This window comes from Thermobia domestica, chromosome 5 (assembly GCF_964235325.1).
Source record: "Thermobia domestica chromosome 5, izTheDome1.hap1.1, whole genome shotgun sequence".
In the NCBI taxonomy this organism is placed as follows: domain Eukaryota; kingdom Metazoa; phylum Arthropoda; class Insecta; order Zygentoma; family Lepismatidae; genus Thermobia; species Thermobia domestica.
Window position 1 is genome coordinate 94,438,056 of NC_137458.1, and position 21,162 is coordinate 94,459,217.

The 21,162-nt window shown below is 36.0% G+C and overlaps 2 protein-coding genes across 13 annotated transcripts in view; one reads left to right on the plus strand and one right to left on the minus strand.

The window, feature by feature from the left end:
• Window positions 1–7,420, minus strand: part of LOC145686000 (uncharacterized) — a 131,171-nt gene extending 123,751 nt beyond the window's left edge. For 7 of the 11 annotated variants that reach the window (XR_014131506.1, XM_081758824.1, XM_081758828.1 and 4 more), the window contains exon 1: window positions 7,294–7,353. The gene's annotated coding sequence lies outside the window, so the exon portion shown is untranslated. Of the gene's footprint in view, window positions 1–6,522; window positions 6,628–6,650; window positions 6,768–6,993; window positions 7,095–7,293 lie in introns of those variants that run through there. The other 4 variants (XM_081758821.1, XM_081758820.1, XM_081758819.1 and 1 more) reach the window with 4 other exon arrangements.
• Window positions 7,010–21,162, plus strand: part of LOC145686002 (uncharacterized) — a 29,446-nt gene continuing 15,293 nt past the window's right edge. The window contains exons 1-2 of one of the 2 annotated variants that reach the window (XM_081758830.1): window positions 7,010–7,147; window positions 17,893–18,355. In XM_081758830.1, the coding sequence (XP_081614956.1) occupies window positions 17,975–18,355 (381 nt within the window). In that variant the 5' untranslated portion in view covers window positions 7,010–7,147; window positions 17,893–17,974. Of the gene's footprint in view, window positions 7,148–7,310; window positions 7,462–17,892; window positions 18,356–21,162 lie in introns of those variants that run through there. The other variant, XM_081758829.1, reaches the window with a different exon arrangement.

Here is a 21,162-nt window from a genome sequence, read left to right on the forward strand (position 1 = left end):
AAACCCACGAACACGATGTTGTCCATCGCAATCTTACTTGGCCGGGGATCGTGCTAGAGGCCCCATGCACGAGAGGTAAGCGCTCTACCACCGTGTCCCCCTCGAAATGAAGTTAATCTTAAGTTTAGGCAGTGTATACTAATATATGAATAAGTAAAAAGAATAAACACTAAAGGATATAATGAAACACGAATTACAAAACACCACCTAAGAAATCTTAAGAGTTAATATTTTAATCAAGTACTAGCTGAACCTGCGCTGTCTACTTAGCACATCGTTCTATTTTGACCATGAATCTCCTTCTCACTGTGCATGTCTCCTTACACAAGTAAAGGATAGGAGACTTACAAAGGAAGTGAATTGCTATGTATAGATGTTGGAGTGACTTTGCAGCAAATTTGTAGAAGTAACACGATATCAAGTGGAAGTATTTTTTCTTATACTAAATTCATATCCGTCCGAGAACGGCTCATTGCGTCTCTTGAGGCCTTTGAAGTTGCCAACATGGAATAGGTTATGCCATTCCGATTTAAGCAAAGCGCCTGCAATGTCCGTCAACCCGCCTTACATAAATTCTTTACTGGTTGCCTAACACCATAGTTACGACCTGCAACAATGTTAATCTTATGGGCTAAAAAAACTAACTAACTAACTCCATGGCCTATGGAACCCGGAGGTTGAATGCCGCGTTCACAAAAGCTCTCCACTGACTTCTATCCCTAGCTAACTGCATCCAGTTTCTACTTTGTATTCCAATCTCTTATGGGAGCTCCTCCCTGGCTAAGCGGTTAGCATACGCGCCTTTGGCGTGGGAGACCCGGGTTCGATTCCCGGCGGGAGCTCATGTGGTTCGGATTCCACGTTAATCAGTAGGTCCACGTCTCATATAGCCTCGCTGCTGAACGGGACGTTAAACTCAAAATCAACTCAACCAATCTCTTATGGGCTCAAAACGGCCCCTAAAATGTTGAATAGAACAATAACGACACGGTTTCTGAACATTTGAATGAGAACTGGCCAATTTACACAAAATTTGGAACCGATCAGCGAAAATGGCACGTTTCTAGCACGTGTGGTTTTTCGAGATCTCATTGTCGAAAGCATTGGAGACAAACATATAAACCTAGCATTTTAACATATAAATTAGCTGAACCTGCGCTCTCTACAAAGCGCATCATTCACATATAAGCATGAATCTCCTTGTCATTCTTCACAACACCTGTACATATTCCTTTACAGACACAAGTGAAAGATATCTTGATAAAAATCGGTAATGGGTATCATAAGGGGGAGGAGGTTTGCAAGATTTAAGACTACTTGCGGTTGGAATTACTAATTCATGTATGATCAATGTTTTCTTTCTTTTTGCATGCAGGATATAATAAGCAAGTACACTACACACACAATTAATTATAATGTCAGTGATTTATGGTGTTCATTCGGCAAAACACTCCAAACAATAAAGATTCATCTTAGACTGGAGAAATGGTTATAGTTCGATTTTCATAATCATTTCCCCATGAAACAAACTCCTGTGATATATACAATTATGTGGTGTTGGAATGTATAACTCGTAGGATATGATGCTTTACTTCTATAAAATTTCAACACTTCCAATGTACTCCTAAAAAAAAATGTAATAAAGAAATAACGGCCATGTTTTTTTCAAATATTCAATTAGAACTGGACAATCTACACAAAATTTCGAATCGACCAGGAAAACGGCACGTTTCTAGCACTTGTGGTTTCCGAGATCTCACTGTCGAAAGGATTGGCCACAAACATACAGTTTAAAATAATTCCAAAAATGGCAGCAAAATTCATTTGCTTTGAATTTGGAGAAGGCTTATTAAAATACAAAGGCTTTGAACAGTAATTTAAAAACTAAACTTTATGAAAAAGATCTACTTAAATAATTTATTTAAAGTACTTATACTTTAAAAAATTTATCTTTGTTAAACGTGAAATCACAATAACCGTAAATCAAAGGTTTGACATCAACAGTTAGAGGTTGGAGCTCAGGCATTTTTATTACTATTGTAGCATTTTAATAGATAGATATTTCATTACTAATCCTAACATATGGCTTAAGTAACTTCTTACGAAAAAATCTACACAGGATAGTTTACTTGAGGGAATGGATTTTGTTTGAGTGAAGTTTTCCGAAAACTTCACACAGTTTTTTGTTTGTATTTCATAACAAAATGATTCATTGACAACTACAGCACAGCATGATTCGATTTGAGGAAAAAGAGTGAGAAGTTTAGTGGGGTGGCCTGCACGTTTTAATGTTTAAAAAAAAAAAAAAAAAAAAAAAAACTTTAAGTCCGTATTTTCCAACCTTCAATTATAAGTGTATAACAATTAGTAAACCCTAAATTACTGATGTGTCTAATTTCACCGTTTAAATCATCGGTAAACTGAACATGTTCATCCATATATTTGCGTTATGGATATTAAGACTTTTTATGAACAAATAAGTCCCTAGAGGCATGTTTTTTAAATTGTTTACTGGAATTTGCTGTGGAGCCTATAAGAAGTAACAATCAGGAAACTAACAGAGTTATTGTCTTACATTTCCAACGTAAATTTAATTTTTGTATTTGTATTTTCTAGCTGGCTGAAAAGATATTGTAATTGGTCTTCAATCTTATAAACGTCCAACGCATCGTCTGCGTAGTGAAAGTATTTCATAGTAACTCCAGATTACGGGATTCAAAATGTGTTATTATTATATTAGCTAATGGTGAAGGTAGTGGGCTCCCCATAGCTAACCTATTTTTTTTTTTCCAATTTTCAATAACAATTATTTTCGATTTTAACGTAGTTCTTACATACGCACACTTCAATCTTCTTGAGTTCGTATATTTCAAGGTCATAAAGGTTGTTCTAAGCCAATTTTGGGTGGAAATAACAGTTAAGCCAATGAGAATGGAGTTAAACATATCCACTATGTCTACGGATGTTATTTTTAATTGATCTGCATTAACTAACGAACATACTTTAGTTTTTACTTCTTTTCCATTAACAACAAATCTTAACTTCGAAGTATCTTCATATCCACTTAGAAAGTATGTTGGATAGAAACGCTCAGAAATTATAGGTCTAATTGGCATCCCATCTTTTTAAATAACCGGTAAGGTAGGCGCGTCCATTAAGTTTCTTAGATAAGCCCTTAGTAACCTCCAATGGGATATGTAATTGACAAGTATTGAAGATAAGCGGGAAACTGAAAGAAAAAGACGAGTAAATATTCATTACAATTTACTGTTTTATTACTGTTTGTTACAGTTTCTCTTCTGCCTTAGGTCCACGATCTGTTAAGTGCAGAGGATTGTTTGAATAATATTAAACGATATTCTACTTTACCAAAAATGTATGAAACTCATGCTGGTATATTGAAAAAAAAAAAAATCTCTTCTCATCTGCCTCCAGTTCAACCAAATGATGATACCATGTCTATTTCTGTTTTTATTTATTGCATGGATACCAACTGCTTTCTTTCTGAGTTTCAATGCGGCACTGTCAAGAACATATTTAACATTTTTGCCGCCCCATAAAAATAATTAAAAATTGAAGTATAAAATTTGAGATGGTGAAGTGGAAAACCGAAGTATAAATTCTGAGACGGTGAAGTGGAAAATGTTAATCAAAGTGGAAGTGGAAAAATATGTAAAATAAATGTAAAAATCCTGTGTCATATATATATGTGTCCACAATAAGTTTCTTAAATTTCCAGAACTGGTGTATGAAATGGAATGAAAATTAAAAACTTGTCCTAGAAATTTGCCGCCAACCTGAGCATTTAAAAGAGTACAAAGCTCCTCATCCAACGAGTTAGTCATCTTTCATTTAATTAGCACGCTTTTGTCTGCCACACGTGTTTATGTCGGCTACGATAAAAAGGAGGTAGGCACCCTGCTTTATTTGTATGTGAACCCTAACGGAATATCCAGGAATTCCTCACTTCTTGTAGAAATTCCCTTGCGCTCGCACTAAGATTCGGAATCATGCATTTTCGGATGACGCAAATTACGAGTCTGCTAAGATAACATGCAACCTCAGCTCAATGACTAATAGTTCTGGAGATATTCACCCCTGAAGTCATTTTCCCACGATTTGGCAGTCTGTAAACCTGAAACTAAAAGATTCTGGGGAAATGTTTAGTGTTTTTATATTTGCTTCTATGACTAGATTCACTCCCAAAGTACCGAAATGAAATACTTCTGTTAGGTCCCACGGTTATGCCGTGCAGGTTACGGGTCCGAGGCATAGCAAACGACTTTAGAAATAATGAAATCACTATAGATTTGTTTGAGAAGACGCACTTCCAATGTCATCAGCAGGCTACCGCGCGTGTGCCTGGCATAAATTCTTAGTAAGGTTACTCACCTCAGTTACAAAATCGATTAGTGATTGAGATCCCACTTTAAACACCAGATCCAATCTATGGCATTGAGAACGGAGTTAAAACTTTACCGAAGCAATCCAATCTCTTTCCGAGTAAGTGCTGCAAATGATCTGAAGGAGTATTCAAGAGCGATGCCCTACTAATGACGGATCTCGTCTCTGACATTAAAATAATCCCTAATTTCTTTACGGAAATGTCCATATCCAGAAAATATATGGACATGACTCCACTGCTGGCATATTTATAACATTAGTGGTTCCCATCATGAAGGGAGAGGGTGACTGGAAGAACGGTGTAATACACACTATTGAAAAAAAAAGACATAAACCAAATTACTATTTAAATAAAACAAAGTGTCTCCATCTGAAATCGAAACAAGAGTTTACACGCATAAAAGGCATAGCTCGGCGTAAAAGGCACGACTAACAAACTGTACAGTTAACATAGTTTATAGAAGGTATATCAGATAACGAATAGTCGTGATCTGTGCTGTTAATTATACTAAAAAAAAAAAAGAAAAAAATGCCGAACGCTTTCGTTTCACCTTACTCATTAATATGTCACATTTTTTTTCTTCACGAGCTGTTCTAAGTCAAAGATCCTACAAAACTGCGGTTACGCGCCTTTCCTTAAACAAGTTTTATACAATAATAATAATACGCGCAAGCAAATTTTAACTACCAATCAAGGAATCTAATATTTTAAGGTAATGCAAAACTAACATTCATTGAAGCTGAATATACATTCGCAGCTGCAGAGTGAGAGAACGTTACTCAATAAAGGGCGTTATAAATCTGAAATAACCAAGCGCTCTAATGATATCCCGGAGACGATTTACTATAAGGATCTAGATAGGCGTATTTGTAAATTTATAGAACAAATCTCTAATATTTTAATAGACCAGTGTGTGCATAATCAAAATATGTTGCGTTCTTTTCTGTAAAATGATTATCTACGTAGAAATACACTTAGCAAAGTGTAACCTGTTAAACAGGGATTAATCTATAAATTAGCCATTAACCATAGTATACAAAGTTAAGTGAGGTGAAGGTTTATATTTATATGCTTTCTGTTTCTATGGCCACGTTCGTCTATCACGTATGACGAATAACGTCCCTCAGCGACCATACTGCCCAGGAAATTGTGGAGGAACAAAGGAACGGAGGAAAGCGGTCTGGTACTGTTGAGGTACCACCCCAATATTTGGCTGGTGTGAATGAGGAAAACGTAAGAGAACCTTACTCAGAATAGCTGGCCTGAAGAAGCTTTTGGTTTCTCGATGGAGTGTTCCCACCAGAATTCGAACCCGCGACCGCTCGCAACAAACGCGAGAGCGTTAGCAACTATCCTATTTATGTTGTTATTTTAGAACACCAATGCGGAAGTAATTAAAACATCTCAGGACGGTACTTGCAGCGTCCAAAATAACATCCAAATACATAATCAAACATGTAAGGCAAGTGTTTTTATGCCTTATAATTATTTTCGCTATTCTCCTTTATGTGTGTATTACTCACAGTTTCTGACGCGCCTGCTCACTACGGACACACCTCCGCGGGCCCTCTCTTCCGCTTCTGCCCTAACTGCGTTAGACAGAATTCATACTATTTAGTGGCAACCTTATACCCGTTGATTACTGCTTTATGCAAGTATTTTTATGGCATACGTACACTGAAGCCCTTCTAAAGTGAATCTGTACCAACGATACTAACTCTATACCTCGAAAATGATTCTTTAAGATACAGAAAGTAGGTTTACTGACAAAGTATATATCCACTGAATTTATGTCGGATCCGTACAATAAATCTGCATCGAAATTCCTCGTGTGCTATCCTATTTTATGGATACATAATGAAATTGACTATTCCTGCACTTCTTTCACAACAAAATGAAATCGTATCAGCGCCCATAAAATAGGATCGCAACATCCCTTGTTCGAATTCTGGAAAAGTCGACATGATTTTACATAAGGATGTTGACCACAGCACAAAGATATTCAGAAATTACCTTTTAAGAGTTCACGGAGCACTTTCTATTCGCAAGAACTGTTGCTAAAGGAATTCTTACATTATTTATTTAAAGAGACGCAATCGAAAGCAACTATTCCATACCTATGTTCCACCGTTGAAAATAATAAAGCACACGAAAATAACTGATATATTGGTTTTTTGCTGCGAGAACATTCAAGTAAAACAGCTTCCTGATCATATACACAGGACCTAATATTAATACACGTTACCTGCGACTGAAATGTTTCGATCAAGCTGAAGTACGAAATGAATGGCCGCCATGTTTACTCGCGTAAACTAATCAATGCAGCATTTACTGATGATGTAAAAATAATTACCACGCCTTCGGATGGATTCTACATTAGTTTATTGTTTTCTACAATAGTATACTGTCACGAAAATTTACCCCAATATGCATTCTCGCATCCCCTTTGTTTCTATAGTCTTAAGAACTATACTGTACATCAGTATTTCTTTATTCATTGTAGACATAGACACGGTCGGCCATATTTATTTGGAAAAGTTAACCATCATAAAGTGCATATAGTTTCCTAAACATGACACATTGTGTACCTCCTACGAATCACCAGCATGTTTACATGGCAAAAGAAGTCGTCGCTGTTTATCATTACCCTACAACAAGCTTCCGCTTCAGCGAAAAACTAAATGGACCGTACCAATTGTGAGAGGGAATGGAAAGGGTGGAGAAGTAGCGCAAGTAAATAAGGTAATAGGTGTTTCCCTTATTTAATGACATGCGAGTTTCGCGTTGCTTTATATTACAATTCTACACATACTACAATACAACAATATCCTAAAATATGTTAAAGATTTTGAAAGCATACTGTGAAATTTAGATGTAAATTTACTTACTTCCTAGTCCACCCACCTTCTCTTTTGCTGGGAACCACTAGATCTCGCGATGAGCGTGATATAACGAGATGTGGCGGTGTATGTGTAATCAGACGCTTGTTGATGTTGACAGCTTGTTGTTTTGAATCTATGAGGTGAAGTTAGAAGAATTATAATGAGAGTACTATGGTATGTCATTGATTTTTCATACAATGCAAATGTTCGTATTTGGAAATACTTTCTCCGAATGATTCATATTCACTTATTATGTACATATTGTGTAATATAAAGATTATATAAATGTTCGTATTTCTAACAGAAAATGTTAAGAATGCAATTTCTGGTAGTAGTAAGTCATTATTTTATTAGGTTGTGTCTGCATTTCGAGTTGATTGGATTTAGTATCGGCAATAAGTCGATTAGTTTAATCTCTCGCAGATAGCAGCCCCGGAGTAGACCCAAACGAAACTGTTTTCAAGGTTGTACTTCTATTTATTTTCGGCATTACTCGACTCGAGAAGACGGTTCTACCAAATTTTCACACATTTATTGCATTTTAAGATTTCTTTTTGCAGAACATACACTAAATGAGGAGCTAGTGCATAAACCACGAACCAACTTGTGCTAGGTGGCCACTAAAAAGCACGAATGCTATCTAAGATATAGTATACATGAAGCTGCATCAGTTTCCGAAGGAGCAGGACGCTCATATTTTAGGGATTATTCATTGAGTATGTACGAACTTACAAAGGGGGTAACAAAGCGACTTTTATTTACTTATCGACTGATACGAAAATAAAAAAGAACGTACCTGTACTTTATATCTGCATGTGTAGTGCCCTTGTACTTTATCTATGGCTATGTGTGGAGGAGGGGGATTTAACGCATATCGCATGTCTTGTGCACATGGATACTTCTTACGGCCTATGTTTAGCAGAAGGGGTCCAGCTCTTTTCTCTAAAAAATGTTACAAATTTGGTAATTTCTTTTCACATTCGGTTAGTTTAGGGTAGGGTTGGTTAGTTTAAGTTAGGTTAGGCTAGTTTAGGTTACGTTAGGTTAGTTTAGTTTATGTTATATTAGTGTAGGAGTCCCGCATAATTTTCCAAAAAAATGATAGAATTTCGCTTATTTCTACTAATATTACGTTAGTTTAGGTTAGTTCAGGTTAGCTTACGTTAGTTTATGTTAGGTTAGGTTAATTTGGTTACGTTATGTTACGTCTAAGTACTTGCATCACTCATTTCTCCTGTAAATTTTGCGTTTTTTACGTGCTTCTGGACCCCTTGTACTAAACATACCCCCTTCTTACTATTGCACTACGTAGAAAATTTATGGTTTTTCATGTAGAAGTGATAATAGAACACGAGAAACGCAGATCAGGGGAGGGCAGGAGCGCAGCAGGGTGGCCCGTCCGGGGCGCGGACAAAATCCAAGGAACAGTATAATGTGCGTAGCTGTGGTATGTGCCTGTGAACACCCTAATTAAATTGTATGTTTGTTTCTTTCTTCATTTGTCCTGCATTCTAAAGTTTTATCTGTAATTCTTCAATTTATTGAAATAACATCTAATTTACTTTTAAAGAACTGAAAATCCAATAGAACATGTAAGATTGTCACAGTAAGAGTGCAGATGAGCTTTAATTACTTATCACATCCATATGAAAGTATGTAAAAGTATTATACACTATTTTGAAACAAATAATTTTGATATACTGATCAAATATTCGTCAGAAATGATCAATATGTGAAATATGTACGGTAGTTGTAGAATGCTGAGTTTTCCTTTTTGTATTCTCGTGTTTTGCCTATATATTCTAAATAAATGAAATATAGATATATCTATCAAGATCAAAATGTGAATATGGTAATGGTAGAATGCTGAGTGTTTTTTTTACTCGTTGCCATCCACCATTTATTATGTTTGAATGCTATTGAAGTGTGTATTTTTAATAATGTAATAATGTGTGTGATTTAAATAATGTAAAAATGTTATCTAGAAAATCGAAATGTGAAAATGTGTCTAGACCAACTAAATGAAAATGTATATATTATTGGTTATTTTCAAAAGTGTAACTGATGTAAATACTTTGAGAGTAGAGAAGTGATTTTTTTATCTAAATTATATCTTTTTAATTTTATTTCTACTTTAATTCTCAATAAATAGAATAGAATTACGTAAGTGTACTCTTTTTAAGACTGGGCTGCTTTGCTGTTATTTGTTGTCTCTGATTTAGCAAGTCAGTGCTTTTATTTTCTGGTTATTTATGTAAATATACTCTTTTCAGTCAAAATATTTCTGATCACCCTAAATTGGATCCACCTGGGCATGTCCTAGCAGTAGCCAGAATATTTTATGAATAATCTGTATCTGCACTCTTACTGTGTCAATCTTTCATATTTTATTGGATTTTCAGTTCTTTAAAAGTAAATGAAGTGTTATTTCAATAAATTGAAGAATTACAGGTAAAACTTCAGAATGCATGACAATTGAAGAAAGAAACAAACACGCAATTTAATTAGGGTGTTCACAAGCACATACCATAGCTACGTACATGATACTGTTACTTGGATTTTGTCCGTAGAATTTAGCTTGGATTTTGTCCTATACTCGGCCCGAGCGGAGCGAGGGGGTGCGTCCGTAGGGAGCAGGCGCGTCAGCGACGGGGGATACGCATAAACAAGGATAATGGAAAAATACATAAAATATCCGCAATAATTTTCACCTTCAAAATGGCTTTACTAGTTTCCCGGGTACAAATGGCCCGCTCCGAGGAGAAATTCGTCTTTTTTTTTCCACACTTCGCACAGTTGATTTTAGGTTTCAACATACCATGACGCTCTTTGTAATAAAATCGTATGTTTGCATTATATCCATCACAAACGTCCATTGCTAACATGAACACAACATTCCCGCCGTTTTTTTCCACCTTCTTCGTATTCTTGTATTCTTCCGCTTCAGTAAATGGTTATACTTAGAAACGTTCACTACCATTCAAAATATATTTCAATATGATATCTAATGACAGAAATTACTTATATTCACACTCTACTTCTTTTACGAAAAGTGTTTCACATCGTATTTTACCTTTATATTTTGTTTTCGGTAGAACCGTCTGCTCGAGTGAACCCTTATTTTCATATACCTTACATAGAATTACTCTTCTTTCATTTCCATCATTCATTCTTAACTGTTAATCACAGGTACCGGTATCTCTTATGTTCATGTTTTCTGTGCTCTTCGTTAGATACGTATTCGTGTGTATGGGATTTTGAAAATAGGTTCTTTGCTCATGCTACATTTTGTGATCTGAGCAAAGCTTTTGACTGCGTAGACCACAGTCTACTGTTAAATAAATTAACTAGTTATGGCATAAATGGCACTGAACTGACCTTAATTAAAACATATTTGGAAGACCGAAAGGAAGTTGTCTTTACAAACGGTATACAATCTCAAATGAAAAGTCTAAAGTGTGACGTTCCTCAAGGGTCGGTGCTTGGTCCACTGTTGTTTACCATAATGATCAATGATCTACCAAGTTGTGTCGAAGCTCAATCAATATTGAATGCTGACGACTCCACTTTTGTGAACATAAACCACGATGTAGATAACCTTGTACACTTGGCAAATAGCATTTTAACTGAAGCAAGTAAGTGGTTTGAAGCTAATTGTTTTCATCTCAATAGAAGTAAAACACAACACATGTTATTCGGCTTGAGAGAAGTTCCAAACATTAACTACACAAATAATGTAAAATTTCTGGGTATTTATGTCGATAGCAGGTTATCATGGGAACCACATATTCAGTATATGGCTAGTAAATTATCTAGAATTGTCTACCTTCTGAAAAGACTGAAACATTATGTATCGGATGGTTACGTAAGAACTGCATATTTTGCATTCTTTCAAAGTATTCTCTCTTACGGTATACTCTTTTGGGGAAATGCTTCACGTATGAATGATATCCTATTAATACAGAAAAAAGTAATTAAAATTATAACAAATTCACATCAAACAGTGCATTGTAAACCTTTATTTAGAAGTTTGAAAATATTAACTGTGATAAACTTATATATATATATATACAGCTATTTTGTTTGTGAAAAACAGATTACCTGAATACAGTACAGATACAACTTGCATTCGTACAATACAAGGTACAATAAACTCATAGATGTACCATATAAGAGACTCAATAAGTCGAAGAATAACTATGATGTACTAGGCATAAAATTGTATAATGGGTTACCAAGTGAATTATCTTCCAAGTCCCATAAATGTGTTTAAACATAAATTATACAATTGGCTATTAGAAAGACCGTTTTATTCACTAGATGAATACTTTATGCAAATTAAATGTGAAAGTTAACATATTGTAATTTTTATGTATATTTTGACGTTGTCTATTGCCATAATTGGTTCAAGAATAATAAAATTATTATTATTATTATTTCTTCACAATTAATACCTTCTGACTGTTCAGTGTCACAGACTAATTAACGCACTATTCAGTAATAAAGAATACAAATCCTTATCATGATTTCAACCTGCATTATAAACAACACCCTACGGCATATTTTTGGATTTGGTGGGCCACAGTTTATTGGATAAAATTCGTACTTTTTCGCTCTATTTTTTTGTTTGTTCAGGTTAGTACCGGTACTTACCTTCACGGTTTGTAGACATCGGCTTTGTCACTATATTTTTCGTATTTTTTGTTTGTTCAGGTTAGGTTAGCTTTACTTAGTACGTACCTTCACGTAATACCGGTAATTGCATTTTCGTAACATTTACTCATTTCCCCTGTAAACATTCTGTTTTTTACCTTATTTTTGTTCCCCCAAATCTGAAATTATTCCTACCCTACTACAGTATTATCTAAATAAACTTTTAGAGGAAGGAAGCGCAGGACCCCGATCAAACACAGAAATATCCCTGATACATCAAAAAATTACAAAACACATACGAAAATACTTACATTTATGAAATAAACTTCTCTTAGCAGGAAATGCACACCTTATTGCCTTAGAAAATGTTTCTTAAGGGTGTAGTTGTATTATTGAGAGTAGATTGACTTAAGAAGGACTAAGTATAGCTAGAGCATGTGCTAGAGGTCTGCACGGGCCTGAATTTTTATGAAGCCCGACCTGAGTCTGAAATATGTTTACGCCTTTAAGCCCGAGTCGGTGAGATAATCAAATGAACCCGAATAACAGAAGCTTAATAATAAATGGAAAATTGTGTTTTTATTTATTGAAATTAGAACTTTAATTTTGCAGTTGTGCTTTAAAAGTCCTCCAGAAAGAATGGTTCGATAAATATCACTGTAGAGTATGTTTACAAAAGTAGGCCCGAGCCCGTGCAGACCAGCATGAGCGCAGCAAAAGAGTCCGATCAAAAACGGCAAGGTGCGTCCTTAGGAGCAGGTGTGCAAGGGACGATGGGGGTACGCGCAAACGAGGATAGTGGAACAACACTATATGTCATAAAAACACATTTTTTTGTGTGTGGCAGAGCTTTGTTTCACTTCTATGAACGTTTCGTACACTGCCTACACATAACACTTCACTTCATCATGTCTTTCTTATGGAGTACCAGTACTACGTGATAACGAACACACTTTTCATTTCCTATTTCACCCTTTTTATGCATAAGAAGTAAGATCCCAATGTATTTTATTCAGTGTCGCTCAGGGTGGATTGATTTTAATCAAGATTTAAATCACTTGATTTTTTAAATAAAAATCGTTGATTTAAATCAAAATCCGAAATAAATTAATTTAAAGTGGAAATAAGTAAAATCCCGTTTCTGTTCTGTTATTTCGATTATTGAAGATAATAATCATAATACAATCAGACTCAAATGTATGTAAGCACAGTATGAAAACGAGTATTATGCAGAGGATGATTAATTAAAATCCCGTTTTGAATGGAATACGGGTGAATCTCTTCGTAACATACGGTTTTTAAATCGCTATCTATTCCAACGGGGAAGTCACTATGGACATTTAAGGCGAAAATTCTCTTGTGTCCATGTCTATTTGTTTGTTTCCAGATAATAGGAGCGCATTTAGAGGGGTCCGATACCCTCTCCTAAAAAAAGAAAAAATAAATAAAACTAAGCGAAATTTAAATACATAGAAGTTCTTCGGGATCATAATATGACAAATTTTGGATGCGTTAAAATATCGAATAACACTTTTGATAAAGTGGATACTTTCAAATATCTAGGATCAATATTAACAGACGAAAACGATATTTACGAAGAAATTAAATGTCGACTAAAAGCAGAAAATTCGTGTTTTCTGTCGAGGAATTTGAAGCTTAAAATATATAAAACGATAAACATGCCTGTTGCTCTGCATGGTCGCTTACTATGAAGGAAGAGAATAGACTTGAAAGTATTTGAGAACAAGATCCTGAGACGAATATTCGGACCCAAGATTGATGAGAATGGGGAATGACGGAAACTTCATAACGAGGAACTACATAATTTATACGGTTTACCAAACATTGTTAAGATCATCAAGTCTAGAAGATTCAGGTGGGCAGGTCATGTAGTCAGGATGGAAGGAAGTAGGAACGCTTTCAAAGTCTTAACTGGAAAACCAATCGGAAAAAGATCATTAGGAATACCTAGGCGCAGATATTAAGATGCATCTCGCAGAAATAGGAATACAAAGTAGAAACTCGATCCAATTGGCTAAGGACAGAAGTAAATGGAGAGCTTTTGTAAACGTGGCATTGAAGCTCCGGGTTTCATAAGCCATAGAGTAAGTTACCTTATTGTAGGCGAAATTACTTTATATGTATTTCGTGCCGCTAGTTTCGTTTTTTTCTTTTCTTTTCTTTTCTTTTCTTTAATATGCCTCTCCGAATATCAGTAACTTTCGTGAAAAGAAATGTGACATGTTGATAAACGTTGCTGTACTTTTTCCTTATTGCTGAAGAAACATTGTTTGAGATTGAAATATGTTAACGATTGGGAATTAATTCAAAATTCAACCCCAATACTTTCACTTAAATGGCATAATTAACATTTAATACTAATTCCTAATGTTTTGTCTTCAGCTCGCGACTTGTATTATACGAGGAGGAAGATTTGATTTAAATCAAAAGAATCAACAAAAATATTTTTTTTTTAAACCATGATTTTTTCCAACCTAGTTTCGCTTCGTTAAGCAACATGGATCACTAGCCAATGACTCTTTGTTCCAAAGATTTTCATTTACAGAATCCTGGGATGGACTTGTCAGTTCTAAATCCCCAAACTCTTAAATTCACTTGCGTTATAACGAGCTACAAAAACTGGCAAGACCGTACTGCACACTTGTAGAATCCTATTTTGAAATCAAGTAACATATATAACATATTTCTTCCATGGATTTTACAAATTTTGCCTTCATAAAATGGAATAGGATCGAAAATGTTGCCCGATTTCACCATATAGCTATGGTTCAGATGCAACTCACCTGTACATTTGTGTATTTCCCTCCATTATTGGACGTATACACATCCTATGTTAGTTAATAAGATAATAGTTCGATACTGTTGCCGGTTTACTAAATATTACATCAATAGGCGAACTCATATATTTCAAAACTTAACTTCGGTTTTATTCTTATTATTATTATAATTAATCTCTGTACTGACCACCTTTATTGCCTTTTTTTGTTATTTTCATGCCGACATTTCGTCTGATTCTGTCCATTTTTCCGTAAATTTTGGGTTTCGGGGCCGCTATCTATGGCTGTTAACCTATCAATTATTTTATTAGATTGTACCTACATTTGGGGTCTGACCGAAATTGACTTCATTTGTATGTTTAAAAACTGCTTATAAACAGTTGTTTCGTGATAGTATATATCATCTGTAACACATGATGTGGCGTAACGCATTTGTGACTAATTAGTCCCAGTTTCGAGTTCAAATGGAGGACAATTTCTCTCGGATGTAAGTGTAAGACCTTTAAGCTTATGAGAGCCATTCTAGCATAACCTGGTTGTTGCATAATAACACCAAGGCGAAACAAACTTATTTCTGTCCACATGTGATATAAATAAATAAAGCAGATTATTTAAACCAAAAAACGGTTTTTTGGGGTTTTTCAATAAAAGCATGTTTTTTGCCAACCCTGCTGTTTTGTCTCAGGTTCAAAGTAGTAGTGTTGTCAACTGCTCGAGCGGCTCGGCTCACGGCTCAGTCACTACCGAGCCGTGCCAAGACGTGAACCGAGATAACAGCTCACCGAACCGAGCTGGCTGAAGCCCTCGGCTCAGTTGGGTCGAACCGAACCGAGTCGATGGCTCATACCAACCAAGCCAGCTCAAGCCGGTTGACATCACTATTTCCAACTCGATAAAGTTTTTGCATAGGTATCGTGAAGAATTAATGGACTTAAGCATGTTTAGTAGTTTTCATCGGTTTAGGTGAGTAGGGCCATGGTTTTCATGTCCCTCCTTTTGTTATGACCCAAGTACTCTAAAATGTATCCTTAACTTTAAGAGCTCGGCTCTGTGGTGACTTTAAGACTGCTCATATATCACGTGTACCGAGCCGATGGTGCACCTCAACTGAGCGACTCAAGAGAGTGGTTCATCTTAGCCGAGTCTGACCGAGCGGATGGCTCATCGCAAGCGAACCATCTCGAGCCGGTGGCTCATCCCAGCCGACCCGGCTCATCTCAGTTTAGCTCGAGCCGGTTGCCATCACTACAAAGTAGTGGATGTAAACCATACATTGAATTACGATTTTTTTTTCTAAAACTTGGTTGTATCCTCTTTGTAAAGATAAATGATGTGCTCAAAAATGAGCTTGCTTTCACGTTTTGCAATAGAAAAGTTTGTATGAGAAGAAATCGAAAAAAAGTTGTGGCCATACTGGGACACTATTTGACATATCTTAGATCCTGCGCAGAGCGATGTTTCATCTTCGAAGGGAAAAGTGCACCTAGAAAGAACACTGAACTTGCTGCCGACTGTGTTCAGCATTGTGGTTTGAGAACCTCTCTCATCAATATTTTCCTCATGCTCTGCCACATATTTATATCTTCAAGACTATTTGAGGGGGCGCGGTGGCTCAGTGGTACAGTGTTCACCTCCGGTGCTTGGGGTGCCTGGTTCGATCCCAGCTTGCGCCGTGTGGACTTTGTGGTGGACAAACACCGTGCTCGTGGGTTTTCTCGGGGTTCTTCCGTTTCCTCCCACTTTCTTCATTTCACTCATCTTTCATCATCACCGTCTCTTTTAGCCTAACCGGCATAACCGTGAGACGCAATACAAAGATTTCATTTCAAGACTGTTTGTTATGATGCGGAATTTCTGTTATCGGCCTTTAGAGTAAATAAATTATATGATGCGCTTGATATACTTTCGCATTTCTGCGCCAACTTACTCCAATCATTCTGTGTAACGGTACAGAATTATGCTATCTTAACCCTGCATCAGAATTACCATCGTGTATTGTGTTCTTTACCTCTTATCCATATAGTCCATTTACCTTGAAACCTGATGACCGCGCAGTTTTAGTAATTTTCCTCTTCCACATTTTCTTTCCAACGCTGTTTAGGTTTCTTGTTCTTTTAGCATTTTAGAATATGGTGCTATTTTAATTTCATGTGAACGCAAATGATTGAATTTTCTTAATCTTGCACCAATTTCTAGACTTCTTGAGGTATCTTCGAATGATACTATTTCACCTGCCGTTGTTCGTTTAGTTGACTTTTACAGATATATATATATTTATTTTTGTCGTTTTATTCTCCGCCAGCGGGTAATCTGGTTATATTTTAATTAATTCTTGTTAAACTCTCCTGAATGATGTGTCCTTTATAGAGCTTCTCAGTATGGTTTGGTTATCAGTAAATAGTGTACTTGTTATTGTGAGTGTCTTTAGATCTCTCACATTGTTAGTATATACAGAAAAATTGGTAAATCTTCAGTTTTTTCATACAGAAATTTTCCTACATAAACAACCAGTTTAACAGGAGGTATAATTCCAATTTCAAATCCCGTACACTATCAAAAGTGCAAAATGTGTTTATAAATAAAGTGATTCAGTCGTCACGTGAGTGGTTTAACATGTGAACAAGTTAACATTAAGTATCCAAAACCATTCAGGAAAACTCTGAAGGACGCTAATGAATTGATTTAAAATGCGTCAGTTTTCGTTTTTAGGTACATTTCCGTATTTTTCTTTCTTTTTTCGTAAAATGTGAGACTACAATGGATTAATGATAGAATGGTCATCTCAGGTGCAGAAAACCCTATCAATCCCAGGCTATGTTATTTATATATAGAAACAATTGTGATCTAGCTAAATGATAAAGCCATTTTGTTCAGAAAATAAAAAAATAAGGAAATGATTTGAAAGGAAGTCGACTTATGAGCATGTAGCAGGCAACATGTATCATGTTCATTTGCACTTCTTTATCATATAGGACATAATGGCGGAACGTTAAACGAAAGATTACATATTAATTTCAATCTTTTCAACAAAAAAAAAAAAAAATCTAAGCTGTAGCTAAGATGTAATTCTTTTGATGCAGTCAGTTCAAACTAGTAATTTCTGAAATTGGAATGTCTATGTATGTTTTCAATTGCCTTTTTTCTTTCTTTGCAGCAAAACCGTTTACTTCCCGATCTGAATGTGTTGTCACAGTGTATAATAACGTTGCTAATGATAATCTCAAACTTCAACAAGCATGTCATCCACAGATGAGAAAGGTATGCAGCGAAACCATGCAGACTGTGGAATGATTACAAATGATACAGCATTATTTGCTGTAAAGTTGAATACCGTAAATTGCAATGGAGAATTTAAGAAATGTAATTTCCTTGATAAGAGTGGGTCATTAAACTCCTCCGAGGACAGTAACGGAGTTCTAACAAATTGGAGAAAGAAATTGCCTCAGTACAAATGGCCGTACTCTTCTGTGCACACCGTACCTACAGAAGAACTACAAGAAGTGGTTGATGAACTACGTGTTGCTGAGGTTATAAGTGAGAGATCAATAAATCAACTGAAGAAAGATAATTCAAGTGTAATAGATCCTGCATACATGATGGACTTAAGGCATGCAGAGGTAAGTTATATATGTATATATATCTAGTGCAGCAATAAAGTTCTCGGATAGAATTTTTTGCAACTAGAGGAAGCAGTTCATCAAAGGAACGACAGCAGCCGAATGAGTGACTCAAGCAAGTTGCAGCAGCGATAGAAACTATTGTGTTTTCAGCATTGAGCACAGGACTGCAGTCAGGTTTTGCAGTAAAGTTGGGAAAATTAGTCACAGAGATTCAATTTGTTGCTACAGAAAGCGTACGTACATAAAGCGTTGTAAGAATAAACACTTTGAGGGACACAAATGTTTTCGTCAAGTTAGGGAAGATTTCCAGGGAGACGAGAGAACAGGACGTCAAAACACACCAAGAGATTATAAAACTGTGGACTCTGTGACGAATTTTTGTGCTGACGACAGCTATTTGAGAAATCGACAGAAAATTAGCAGTATCGTCGACATAATTAAAGGGACCATAGGTATGTCATCCCTGAAGATTTGAGGAAAAGGAAGCTACTGTTTGTACTACGCACACTCAATGTTGAACACAAGAGGCAGTAAGTGTCAAGTTGCAAAGGCTTTGTATTCCTCGTCAGAGTTCTACCATTTTCATCAGAGATTAAACATAGTATATTAAGCATGATTCTCATATTAAACGATAGTCATCGGTGGGAGCAGTTCAGGGGAACCACAACTGAACAAGGTTTGCATACAGAAGACACAAGTCAGATTTTTTTATTGATTGCCTTTTTTGATGCAATCTGTCGCCACAAATTTGTTCCAGATGGTCAGATTATCAATGGTAGCTTATTTGTAAAAGTCAGGAAGTGACTCTTTTAGTGAATTATCCATGTCAGGCCGTAACTAATGAGGTACGGCAAAGAGCAAAGTCAGTGTCATTGATTATCCACTGTACTTACTCGATTTGGATCCAGTGGACTACTTTGTTCCTTAAATTGAAACTCCAAGGGTTGCATATTTGAGGACATGGAGGACATCATGACGGTCGAGAGGAAAACTGAAGAGTATCCAAGATGATAACTTCCCCAGCAGCTTTCATTCGCTGTACGAACAAGCAAAGTTGTGCATCGAGAGGGGAGATGACTGTGAAGGAGTATGGCCTACTTGCAGATAATATTATTGTAACTTTATAAAATCAGTCCGAGAACTTTATTGCTGTTTTCTTGCGTAAAAGCTTTTGTAATAATATTAAAAATTTGACGGACTTATTTCTGATTTGTACTCTATTGCTATTGTTTGGCTACAAACGAGTAACTTGCTGAATGATCATAATAATCTCACTAACATAAAAGTTAATCTGCATAAAACTTAGGTATCTTTCTGAAGTAATTCTTCAGATGGTACTATATTATTGATGCACAGTTAGCGCAAATATATTTAGACAAAACAAAGAGTAAGCTGTGCTGTAGATAGGTTATACACAATAATAACGTTCTAGAAGATAATATTTTCTGGGAAGTTAGTTATTATCATATTCACTTCGAGATTCTTTTGTTCCAACTACAGGAGCTGGTCAGAAAATAGTGGTAGCATTGCTGTAATTCTTGCCTGACTTTATTGGCAGAGTAAATACCCCTTACAGTACTCTCCCCCGTCATGTCTGCCCTTGTATTATATCTGTAGAAGGCGTCTTACTCCGTTAGCACAGGTCGTCCTTTGGTATCAATGATTGATTTTCTTTGTTCGTAATTTTTCCTTGCAAAGAACAAAATTCCACAGACTCAGTTACGGTGAATATGGCAGATATTCGAGTACTTCCTACGCCAGTTAAGCAGGTGATCTTGCACAGCATTAGGTGTATATCATCTGGCGTTCTCATGTCAAATGACAGGTGTCGTTATTAGCAAGTCCCTTTGGTTTCTCTCGAGTTTAGGACGAAAATAATGTTGCAAGAAATTGCAATAATATGCTGCATCGACCGTCTATCTCTGACATAAGATAGATGAGACAGACAGACTTCTTCCGGTCATTTGTTTAGTAGTTATGTTTTTCTTTCAGTATTTTATGTACAATGCTAGTCGAGCCAAAGGCGTGGTACAAATTAACGGACGCTTTGAATTGCATATATGTGGTGAATTTAAATTTTCTTCTTGAAGTGTCCATAACATTCTTATGTTTGATGTTTGAGTTACAATCTAACGATAAATGTCGTATGTGATTGTTACAAGCATTTTAGAAATAAAAACGTTATGCACACCGGGAAGAGAAATTTTACATTTATCATATACTAGCTGAAACTCTCGTTCTTCGTACGGGGAGAATAAGTTTATGAAAAGTATTTCGGCTTTTTCCCCTCCCTCCACCCCTTACGATACGCATCTCAATGAAAGTGTAATGGTAAAAAAAACTGTAAGATAAACTATTTTCAAACTCTCTACCCACTTGAGATCGCCCTTCAATCAAAATGATATGATAAAAATTCAATTTGAGATAGGTACTATGCTCCAAAATTCATTTCAAACGGGTCAGCCGTTTTCACGTGTTAACCCAAACAAGCTCCCCTCCCCCCCCTTTTTTTTACTTTCTTTGCCATCCGTCTGAAGTTTTATTTGACAGAAGTCATAAATTATTTCTGTCACATGGAAAATGCCTGTGTTAGATTTGTTAACTCCTGTTTACATTACGGAAAGGCCTTTCTCATGTTACTGGTGGGACAAAGGACCATCTGTGTGTGTAAAAATTTTTACCTGAAATCAGGGTCTTTTGCGATAATCTGGGGCATAAAATTTCTCCCGCCTTTAGTGTTCAAGATAGAAGCTTGAAATTTGTCACACACATTTAGTCTGCCGAGTAGTATTTATCAGATTTTT